This window comes from Thalassophryne amazonica, unplaced genomic scaffold (genome assembly GCF_902500255.1).
Source record: "Thalassophryne amazonica unplaced genomic scaffold, fThaAma1.1, whole genome shotgun sequence".
In the NCBI taxonomy this organism is placed as follows: domain Eukaryota; kingdom Metazoa; phylum Chordata; class Actinopteri; order Batrachoidiformes; family Batrachoididae; genus Thalassophryne; species Thalassophryne amazonica.
Genome location: NW_022986242.1, coordinates 673,669 through 686,000, shown reverse-complemented (window position 1 = coordinate 686,000; position 12,332 = coordinate 673,669). Strand labels below are relative to the sequence as shown.

At 42.8% G+C, this 12,332-nt stretch overlaps 1 protein-coding gene across 1 annotated transcript in view; it reads right to left on the bottom strand.

Annotated features, from left to right (window-relative positions):
- Positions 1 to 7,910, bottom strand: part of LOC117505757 (CREB-regulated transcription coactivator 2-like) — a 32,530-nt gene extending 24,620 nt beyond the window's left edge. Inside the window, exon 1 of the mRNA XM_034165300.1 lies at positions 7,592 to 7,910. Coding sequence (XP_034021191.1) covers positions 7,592 to 7,759 — 168 coding nt within the window. The 5' untranslated portion in view covers positions 7,760 to 7,910. The remainder of the gene's footprint in view (positions 1 to 7,591) is intronic.
- Between the last annotated feature and the right edge of the window lie 4,422 nt (positions 7,911 to 12,332).

Here is a 12,332-nt window from a genome sequence, read left to right as displayed (position 1 = left end):
GCACGCTGAGGCTGGAGAGGAACCGGGAAACAACTAAATCTAAGAAAAGAGCCCTGGACCCCCCCCCCCCCCAGGTGCAGAGGTCCTCATGGGAATGCCCAGCAACCAACCTGCACCACCCCACAACACCAAAGACGAACGGCCAGGAGTGTGTGAGGCTGGCGTTAGGGAACAGGGAAATAAAAACCAACAAAATAAAATGACCCATTCCACTAACAAAAATTAAATAACTATAAACAATGAAAAAAAAACCACACGCTTACCTGAGTCCAAACGAACTCCGACCAGCCAGCCTGTTCACCCCACCAGAACTACCTCAAGTGCTATACACAAAACCTGGTTTACAAAAACTCCCATTTATATCCCACAAAAATGTCCATAAAACACCTGGAGCCATGTTATGATGCTGTCTCCTGACGCTCGTTTGACCGGGGCAATATGGCTGTTCTGACCCTTCCAAGTTGCATTGGCTCGTCCACTAGAGGAGCTAGAGGTCCTGTCGGAGGAGTCTCAGAGGAACGAAGAAGAGGCGGTCCGGACTTATGTCGGGGAAAACCCTGAGACAAAACACCCCGCTCGGACGCTCGCCCTCTCTCGTCCACGCTCCTTAATCCGATCGTCTAGACAAATAACCAAGGATATTAACTCATCTAAATCTTTCGGTTCGTCACGGACGGCTAGCTCATCTTTCAGGGAGTCATTCAACCCGTCTACAAACACCCCCCTCAAAGCAGCAGCATTCCAACCAGACTGAGCGGCAAAGATTCGAAAATCCACAGAATAATCAGCTGCGCTTCGTCGCCCCTGTCAGAGGTTCAGCAATTGTTGAACCACGGTATTTGTTTTCACCGGATGATCAAAAACCAAAGGAAGTTCACGGGAAAATTTGTCAAAGGATTCTAGCAGTGATGATTTATTGCTCCACAACGCCGTGACCCACACCAGGGCGTCACCTCGCAACAGATTAACAACATATGCGACTCAGCTACTCTCAGAGGAAAAAGACGCCGGTCGCTGAGCAAAAACCAAAGAACACTGCATCAAAAACGGCGCACAAGCCTCCACATTTCCCGAATAGGGCTCCGGATGACATATAACCGGTTCAGGAGCCGAATCTCCGGATGGCGAATTTATCTGCACCGGCTCGATGGAACCGGAGCTGCAACCACAGGAAGCGGAACAGCCTGAGCTACAAGCTCCGTAACACGGGCATCTGTCTGTTTAATTTGAATCGAAAGGTGCTGCACTTGCTCCCAAATCATCTCCAGGTGCTTCTGGACTTTCTCCTGAAATGGAACTGCTTCTGCCGCTGGGTCCATATTGGTTTGGCCGGAGAATTCTGTTATGGATAAGACGCGGATTGAGGAGCGGTCCAGTATCTGACTGAACCCAGCATGAAATAATCAGAAGCAGTTCCAAAAAGAAAACACATTTATTTTTCTCCCTTTGTGCTATACATGAAATACTAAATAATTAGAGTTCTGGTGAGGTGAAAAGGCAGCGCGCTCTCTCAGCGTCTCAACAGTCGGAGTCCGAACGTTCAGGACTCAGGAGTTCCGCCAACACCCCCCCCCCCAGGTGACTTTCCCAGACTGTACTCTGCGAAGGAGGAACAGAGATGAGATTATTCAACACTTATTACTACGAAATATTGTTTAGAGGCAAACTTATCAGCTACACGTTTAGGTCTGGTTTCAAAACTTAGTTCAAAGAGGCTGCTGCTCACAACTAGTGGAGGATCATTAATCCGCACGCCACTGCCGTGAGGAGCACGCCAAACAATTTCCACCAATAATTACTTATAGCTGCGTATAAACGCCAATTTACATTCACGGATAAACTTTTCAGAATATTCACCTCTGTCGTGTGCTGACAACGTTTGCCTCTCACCCTCGTCCTCCTTCACAGGCGCGATGTCAGACTCTGAAACGGCCCTCAGCGTCCCCACACGGTCGTCACAAGGTCGTATTCTCCGGCAATCTTATCCAACTCACTGCTGGTTTAAATGTAGTTCTTCATCACTACATTGGTACCAGCTGGAAGTCCTCAGATCTGCACGTGAACATCACAGGTGTCATGGATTGTCCTGATAGAGAGCCACACGAGAATGCAACAGGTGCAGCCAATCATCGTAACAGAGGAGAGAGACTCTTCTGCAGCACATTTTCCTCAGAGAACAGCCCCAAATCATCTGGGAAGGAAAATAAACACAAAACAACCCAACCTTGTCCAGCCAAACCCCCCCCAACACACAACACAGTTCTTTATATCATCATTTTGATTCATCTACCTGTTGTCACATGTACAGAAGGACTGGACTGTCCACTCATATTGTTATATTTAATACAAAATAATAAGCGCACGCAGCAACTGCTCCTGCTGCTAATGCTGCATTCAAGTACCGTAGGAAATTACACAACTTTTTGTTATTTCAAATTCAACAGTTGCTTGTGGCAAAATAATTAATTATATCCACACAAAAGACTAATTCTGGCCTATGTAAGGTGCCTGAGTCCACTGAAGCTCCTCCCCTACACATATAAAAAAAAAATCCAAGCAAGCAGGCTGAGTTTGCCCTGTAATTTCCAACGGTACGTGAAACAGTAGCAGCCTCAGTGCTCACAAACCGGCTTCTGCACTGTGTGAAAACGTTCAGCTGCTCCAACGAAGTCAAATTAAAAAATAACGTTACAAAAACTAAACAAACGATTAAAAAACGTCAAGAACGACAGCAAAACAATACACAGACGAATTGAGGTTTTCGTTGCCCTTCGTTCAAATTTTTCAACAGTTTAAAAATCCTGACGAAGTGCCAGCTGCAGGAACGAAGGTGCGCAAAGGTTAAACAATGCCAACGAAAGTCAACGAAAGTCCAAATTTATTGTTTCGTCAGGGCTCCGTCACCCTTCGTTAAGTGCCGTGTGACTGGGTCATTAGACTTTTAAACTAGCTTCAAAACAGCCAGGGTCTACCAGGACCAAGCATATACTTTACTTACTTGTCAGCATACGACAGATAGGCCCTGCAGATTTGGCAGAAAACCTCATTCTTCTCTTGGTCATGACCAAGCCACGCCCATTTCTGTGGCCAGGTCAGGACAAAACCTCTCTTCCTCTTGTTTCTTTCATATAGCCTGTCTCTCTCCAGGGGTCGAAATACATTTTTTAACCTACTTGCACTGGTGCTAGTAACAAAAAAATTACTTGCAGCAAAAAAAAGTTACTTGCACAACCAAAAGTCACTTGAGTCACTTTCACACCGGGCCCACTTCGAGTTGCTTCTGCTTCTGATATTGATTTTGGTATCTCTTCAAGAGACACTGAAACAAGAATTGTGCTGAACAATACCTTACTGTTAGCGAAATATTTTATACATACATGTAAATGTAAGAAAGTAAAGCCCATTTTCACAGTTTTTAAAAAACAAATGCAAGATAACTATGTTAAATCCCTGAAACACATGAGATGTAAAAATGCACTCTCTGATGGAAGCCATAGAAGATCTACAACTTTTTGCTGACCTCTAATGTTTGTATACGGATGCATATCTTTTTGTGTGTGTGTGTGTGTGTAGGATGTATCCCCCCTTTTTTTTCCTCTCTCTCTCTTTTCTTCTTTTGTTAAGTTACCAGTGCCTTGTAAACCGCACTAGAATGTTTCAAATTGTTAAATGCCATGATGTTTTGTACATTTAATTCATTTAAAAAAAAAAAAAAGAGTTGCTTCTTCATGCGGTGTCATGACGACGCAGGAATTTCTGCCTCAGGTGCGCGCAGCAGGGGGCAGAGAGGAGGTGAGGACGCAGCCTGCAGGTTCTCTGCACAGAGTGCCAAAAGTGCACAGTTTGGCAGCAGACAGACTGTGCACTCTGATTTCTCTTCTAGTTTATATTTGTTCTTGTACTGAGCTGCAGGTCTGCGCTCTGAGTTCTGTTATAGTTTATCTTTCCTCCTGTGGCCGCGAGATGTGCGTGTGCGCACGAACGAACCGTCCGTGAGTAAATGGGGAGATGTCTGGAGTTAACCTTCATGTGGACATGTCCTGTCTCTGGCAATCAGTCTGTGAGCAGGACTCATGTCCTTTTTTTAAACACAGTGATGAGAGAGTTTGAGCGGAAAGCAAGGAACTAACTGCCTGCAGCCACACAGTTTTTTTTTTCATGCTCGCGCGCGAACGAATCGTCACAGTAACTCGCTCCATGTGTGAGAGTCATAAAACGCAGGGAAGACGAAGACAATACACTGGAAATTGTTTTTCCTTATTTATTCCTTTATTGGTTCATTCTACTGGTGCTTATAGTTGATAAAACTTGGATAAAGTTACTTGCACCAGTACTAGTGGAGTATAAAATTACGTGCACCGCTCAAATAATACATGCACAAATTAGCACATGCACGTACTATTTCGAGCCCTGCTCTCCCTTAACTCACCATCACTAAGTTTCCTCTTCTGGCCAATTCCTTTAGCAAAACTCTTTCCTGGTTGTTGTCCGGGTTTGGGTGGTTGTAGTTTAAAGATATTTCAATTCCAATTTCAAAGCGTTCTGTTAGATTTGCGTCTTGTTCATCTTTGTTTCCTGCAGCTTCCCGCGCATTTAAAGATGCTAACAAACACTGCTGAAGATCGGTGATGGAAACGGCCGAACACACGCTCCACGCATCGACAACATACATTTCAATGTGCGCAAGATTCTGCGGGAGCATGGAGCGTGGTTAGGGATGGGTATTGATAAGATTTTATCGATATCGATACCATTATCGATTCCGCTTATTGATCGGATTCATTATCGATTCCCTTATTGATACCGCTTGTGAATTTTCTGTGTACTAAAAGCAGGATTTACAGGTTTTCTATGTCAACAACATTTTATTGAGTCTTAAAGTAAATAAATATGAAATTGCTCACTGGATCCTTAAACTTTGGACATAATAAACTCTACATGGTGGCTCCTTGATCTCTGAACATAAATAGAAATAAACAACATCTGTAGTTTTTGTCAAAAGCATTTCCTTTCAGACATTATTGGCATGAATGTCTTTCCATACATCTGAGCTGAGCTCTTGCAGCTGGCTGTGCTGCTCATCAGGATGTAATTCATGAAGAATGCAGGACGTTTCATTTTAGGAGGAAAAAAATAATTTTAGTCTATTGTAGTTTGTCTGTATTAGACTGTTTGGAAAGAGGTGTAATTTTGTTTAAAGCGGCGATTCGCTTTGAAGTTATTAATTCCGATTGGACTTTGTCTCGGCAGAGAGCCGTGCAGCGTTTGGAGCTGTGCCAACGGAACGGAGGACAATTCTCGTTTCTTGACTGCAACAAGACAAGAGTCCCAGTTAGTGACTTTAATCCACACAAAAGTGACTCAGTCATGACTGACATATTTTAATGGCTTTGAGAGGAGTTAAGAAGCGGACTAGCCGCTTCTGAAGAGTTATTATTACTATTATTGCTGTTGTTGCTATTATTATTAATATATAAATACAAATAAATGAATAAAATTTCAATTTTTAATACATTTGGCTCTTTTAGGACAACAAACGCTGAGCCATTAATTATTATACAGAAAACAAATGTACACAAACATGCTGAAATGCGAACAACTAATGCTATCTTTAACGTTGAAAATGCCATAGACATGCTAACGCGTTAGCATCTGTCTTGTTTTTAAATTATAAAATACAACTATCAACTGTTTCAGAAGACCATAACAGGTTGGTTTAACATAAAAGGGTATATATTACTCACAGGCATATACTCTTTAGGGTTTTAGCGGGGAAAAATTTAGATAAACTTCAACGAGCCAGCGGATCAAAGCATTGCTTCAGCGGTTCACGCTTCAAAGTGCCGCTCTGCAGAAGGGGCTGACTACAGAGCCGCTGCAGGGTCTGCAATCAACATAGAGAAATGATCATTTTACTGACAAACACCCTCAAAAAGAACGGCCGCTCTGAAGGACTGATAAGGGAATCGTTAAGCAAAACGACTACTGATATCGGTGGATCGAATCATTTCTTAACGATACCCAACCCGAAGTATGGTGCGAGACCAAAACAAACACGGCAGACTTGGTGAGGTTTGAATTTTGCTTATTTTTGTCGTGGCCCGAGCGGGCCATCATTTGATAAATTGCACTGGCCCGTAGTGGCCCAAAACTGGGCCAAATCGGAGCCGTGCCAGCGGGCAAATGGCTATGTCGAGCCCTGCACATGGACAAAATGTGGTAGCTGATGTTCCCTATTGTAAAGTTAGTAAATTAAGTCCCTTCAGCTTCTCCCTTGTTTCACTTGGGTTTGCCACAGCAGAACCAAAGTGTGTCTGCACATCGATTTGGCCCAAGTTTAATGCCGGATAACCTTCTGATACAACTCCACATTACATGGAGAATGGACAGGAGTGGCCTTGAATCGGTGGTGCCAACCAAACAGTCCCCCTTAAAAATCGGTCCAATGTGTCCTGCTGGACACCACGCTATATGATGACACATTTCCTCTCAGAACTTGGCTGATGAAACCATTCTCTCATCGCTCCCAGAATCAGAGAAATTATCGACAGCTGCAGGTTGTCCCATGTTCGTCATGTGGTGAAAATGCATTTGAAATTGTCTCAAAAGTAATTATTTATAATATACATTGTAATGGATTGGTAAAACTGTTGCAATTTCATTCTGCCTGTGTGGGGACCAAATTCATGTAAGTGTCAAGGTACCTTTAGATTACAATAATAAAAAAAACACTATCTTGAAATGTTAAATTTTAAAAGCAGAGGCAGATCTGGTTCACCAAAATATAATCAATTGTTTTCTAAGCCAAAAGTCATCTCACCACAAAACGTCTGTCATAAAAAAAAGCTTTTTTTGTTGTTGTTGTGGTTGGTTTACTTTAGGGAGCTTTCCTTAAAGCAGACAACAAACATCAGAAAATAATTCTGAAAGTGTGTGACAAAAGTTAAAGTTAAAATATCTAATTCTGAGTATTATACTAAAACGTGATCTAAGTGTCTCATAATCTTTAATTATTTTCTTATTATAAAAGTAGCGTCTGACCTAACTATCAAAGATAGCAAAATGCTAGTGTTAAGTAGTTCAAAACAAAACAAAAACGATGTTTTCCAGCTCAGAAAAAGTTCAACCTTCGTCAGGATGTTTATGAATTAAAAGATCAGTTTGAGCGCCGACTTTCCCCGAGGACGAATCAGAATATTAAAATACGTTCAGTGACGACTGCAGCGCGTAAATGTGCGCAGAAATCAGGTAGCGCGGTGTTTGTGACGGGAGTTCAGCGGGACGCGCGGCCGCCCTGAGACTGACTGTGCCGGGGCTCGCGGGGTGACGGCGCCGGTCACGTAACCTGGTAAACAAGCCCAGTTAGCTGCCGCAGCTAACGCCTGCTAACTGCGCTAACGACGCAGTGTCCGACAAGAAGCAGCAGTGTTTGAGAAACACTCGTTATCAGACGAATCCCGACAGTTTGTGGCGTTCGGGGTTCATTCGCTTCGACAGTTATGACAGCGGCAGCACGGAGCAGCCCGTCGAGCCCGGGCGAGGCCTCTCCTCCTCGGGCTGCTGTGCTGCTCTGCCCCCGTCCCACACTCACCCTGGTCGACGTGATGTCCATCATGACCTCCTGGAAGGCGGCCGTCTCCTCGGCCTGCCGCTGCGTGTGCAGCGCGATCTTCTCGCTGAACTTTCGGGGGTTGGAAACTCCGGACCCGGCGCCCGAGCTGGGTCCGGGTCCGCAGGCGCCTGAACCCGTCGCAGACATCTTCCGAGCGGACGGGACGACCTGACGTAGTGGAAGGATTTCAGCAGAGCAGGGAGCGCTCACTCTGAGGCCACTTCGGGGAACCGGACGGGGCTGCTGTTTGAGTAAACGGAAACCGCAGTGGAGTGAGCGCTCTGTTTACTCTTAGTGACAAAAATATTCAAAACGTGGCAAATTTTACAACTCAGTCATAGAAATCAATTAAACCGAAACTGAATGAATCAACACCATGTTTTTGTAGAAATCTTGAAAAGTGTTTTCATGTGAAAAAAGTTCTGTTTTTTAAAGTGATATGCCATTACATTCTTTTGATAGTTATAACTACAGTTACAAATATAAAGAAAAAAAATGCAAAATGACAATAAATTCTAAATATTGCATTATCAATGTTGTAATGATGTGAGATTATTATTTTGTTGAATATTCTTTTTATTTGCCATCAACTTTGGACAAAATCTTATTATATGGCACTGACAAGAACCAAAAAACAGACCAAGAATTACATTTTGAAAGTTTTAATGGCTTGAAAGAGGATGGAAGTTCATATACAAAATTAGTTCTGTAAATATATTCTGTGGAATTATGACCAAAATTAAATGTGTTGGTAGGTCTTGACAGCACAGTGGCTTAGTGGTTGGCACTGTTGCCTCACAGCAAGATCATGGGATCGATTCCCACCTGTGACCTCCCCGTGTTTGCATGGGTTTCCTCCCATATTTAAAGACATGCATGTTAGGTGAACTGGAAACTTTGTAATTGCAAAACAGGTCTTGATCTCAACTGGACTAACCTGGTTAAATAAAAACGTATTGCAAACGGTCTGTGCTGTCTCTCTCATGTTCATTCTTAATCCTGTGCATCCCCATCACCCCAAAAAACAAGCATCACAGCACCTTCAGCTCCACCTTCCTTTTGTTCGTGCCTCCGTCCCTGCACATCTCACAGCTGTCACACTGTCCTTGTACATATCCTGCACCGCATTCACCTACTCAAAATGTATAGATTTTAAGATTGGCCTTCAAAGATTCAATGGGTGTTGATTTCTTGATATCAACCGACAAACTGCTATGTATATATACATACAGGCCTGGGCGATTTGGCCTAAAAAAAAAAAAAACTCAGATTTTTTCAGAAGAAATTCGACTTTTGATTTTTTTCTGACCCCCCCCCACACACACACACACTTTTTTAAAGAAAACATTTAATACAAATGACAGAGATAACTCAAAACAAGTTTTACTTTTATTTTATCAAAAACTTAAAAGTGTTATGTGCAGACGCGAGTTGAGGAGCGGACCAGCGTCTGACTGAACCCAGTGCTAAAATAACCAGAAAGCGGTTTCAAAAACAAAACAAATTTATTTCCCTTCTGTGCAATAATTTGTGTACAACATAAATGTGCGGTTGTCTGGCGAGGTGAAGGACGGCGCGCTCCAAATAGATCAAAGCCCGACGGTTCTGGACCCAGACTCACCGCCGAACACCCCCCAGGTGGATACGACAAACTGACTCTGTGAAGGATGGAAAAGGTGAGGTAAGTCAACAGCTACAACAAATATCCTTCAAAAGCACACACTATCAGCAACACATTCAGGTCTGAATTTAAACTTTATGTAAATGAGCAGCTTCTCACAACAGGTGGAGGATCATCATTTCGTACGCCACGGCAGTGAGAAGCGAGCTGCACAATTCTCATCAATGTTCAAATATACTGCGTAACAAAATACCAAATTACTGTTAACACTTATTCAGACAATCATCACCTCTGATGTGTGCTGACAGCATGTGTCCCTCACCCGTCCTCCTTCACAGGCACGATGTGTCAAACCCTGGCGCGGTCCTCAGCGTCTCACAAACGAACGTCACAAGGTCAAGTTCCCGGCAATTCTGCTCGAATCACTCATGGCTTAAATGCAGAACGCCATCTCATTATCTGCTTCAGCTGAAAGTCTTTAAGTTTACACGTGAGCATCATCCACAGGTGCTGCAAGTCATTAGGCCTGCACGTGAACATCCTCCACAAGTGCAGCCAATAATGCTGATGAGGGTGAAGGACTCTTCTGCCAGCACCTTCTCCACAGACAAAAACCAGTTTGCATACCACCTGGAGAGCAAAGAAAAGAAAACAACACCAAAACATCCAGCCAAACCCCCCAACACACAACAAAAAGTAACCCCTACTTACCTCCTGGAATTGAAGCTCCAACTTTTCTTTTGATTTAAAAAATGCACTTGGATAATTGATTCCACCAGAGTAAGCTGCTTTTTAGCAGGAGTTTGCGCTCTTGTTGCCCTCATAAAGTGTGGCATTTCTCCCACGCAGCTGGATGCCTCTGTTTCAGATGCTGGAATAAGTTTGTTGTGTGGCTGCGTTTTGTTGCAATGAGCTTTCATGGTTCTCCCCACAAATTTTTAGTATAGCGGTGCTGTTAGTACAGTAAATAAAGATAAAAAAAATCACCTAGGTTCAACAAAATTGATACCAAAGCTTTTTCAACTGATTGTGTTAGATAATTAGCTAATTAGCTATACAAGCCAGGATAAAAAAAAATAAAAAAAAATCTACCAAGATCTGCTGGGTGCTAATACCCTAAATTCAAGAAAAACTCAAGATGGCCACCACACCCACAGCCTCCAGCTAAAATTACAATAATGTCCTTCCTTTTCCAGATAGAAAAACAAGTAAGATGTCTATATCTATGTTTTTGATGCCAAGGAATGCATTTCTGATGGTGTCTGTAGCTAAAACTTGATGCATTTTGAGATAATGTAACTTCACTGTTAAACTTGTGAAAGAAATTTGTATATAAACATGAAATATGAACTAAATGCAGTAGTATTTCAAGGAAATGGTACAACTGTATGCAAATACCTATTTATTATCATAACATATATCACTTATTCTAATCTTGAAATATAGCATCAGCTGATATAATTAATGCACATGATAGTTTCAAATAGTGATAAACATTTTTCAAGAATGAAAATTGTACTCTGTAGATTTCATTATATTCAATAGCCCATAATGACCTTATACATTCTTATTTTACTCTGACATTCCATCCAGATACACTAGGACATTACCAACCCTTTGTCTTAAAATATGACACAAATTAAGTTACTGTACCTTGCATAACAATGAACTGAACTGATTCACAAAAATTATGAAGTTGGTGGAACAGGTACATTGAAAAACATTAGGGGAAATCTCACAAGAATAATAGTCTTATAATCTATACATATGTATCTGTATTCAACAGCAGGGGAAATGTCACTAGTAGCCTTATAATCTATACATACGTATCTACATTCAATGGACTAGTGTTGATGTCCATACATATGTATTCTGCATAGGAACTTGTACTCTAGCATTTACACAAATCTAATCGAAGCAGACTGGAAAAGCCTGTAAAGCAAGATGACAATAACATAAATTACACCATACAAGAAACTTTAATGATTGGTTAAAGTAATGTTCAGAAAATCATTTAATTATGAAACATGCATCTCTCAGTGAAGTCCAATCTAATTTTGCTGAGCATCAGCTTCACTAGTAACTGCAGAATTGGTACAGGTGTTGCCCTTGCAGTGGCCACGAGCCAGAGTGCACAGCAGCCCATTCTTTCTGCAGGTGCATGTGTTCTTGTCACACTTGCCCTGGCAGTTACATTTCACCAACTTCAGCAATGAAGCTGGAGCAGCTTCTTTGTGCATCCTCACTGGCTTCAGCTTCTCTGTGTGGCCTCGGTGCAGCTGCCAGCCCCATTTGGTGGGGTCAAGGTTGTTGCCCAGCCAGGCCTGTAACTGGTGATACACGCTGTATGAGTTATACCTGGCTGCATCACAGGGGGGTGGCAGAGATTCTGGAGGAAGGTACACAAATCTGGATGCAACCTTGCTGCTGAACCTGGCTGCTCTCTCAAAATCCAGACTGTTTCCAGGTTGGCATCCATACAGGACTTCTAGGGCAGCCTGACCATGCTTGTTGATATCATCCTGGGACTGGTCTGCCCGCTGGAACACACTGGCATGCTCCATGAGTCGATGGCACTTGCCCATTGCCATGACCTTTCCTATGCCATACGGTCTTGACACGGTATCACAACCTGTAGCAGAGTGTAGGAACAGCAATGATGCCACCAGGTTAGGGTCTAGTTGTTCCTGCATGGCATGGATGTTGATGGTCTTACTTGAGGTGTGCATGAAGATGTCATGATGCCTGGGAGTGAGGTGGTGTAGCAGAAGTACCAGCAGGTCTGTGTCATCTCCAACAATAGCTAGGGATTGATCCACAGAACAGCCCCACAGAACAGACAATGTGTCTTAAAGTCAAAAACACTTTCATCAGATCTTAGGCTTACTCTGGTTGTAGGTGGTCCTGAAGATAAGTGTTTTTGCGCAGTTTGGATAGCTTTGGGATTTGTGTGCCTTCTTCTGCAGGATTTATACACTAGGAAGTTATGTACCGTCACTAAACACAATGTCAGGTGTGTCTAGTTGTCTCTGGTGACTGGCTCTGTTAATTCCTTCACATCCTTTTACAGTCAGCTTGACAAAGTCACTTGATTTGTGA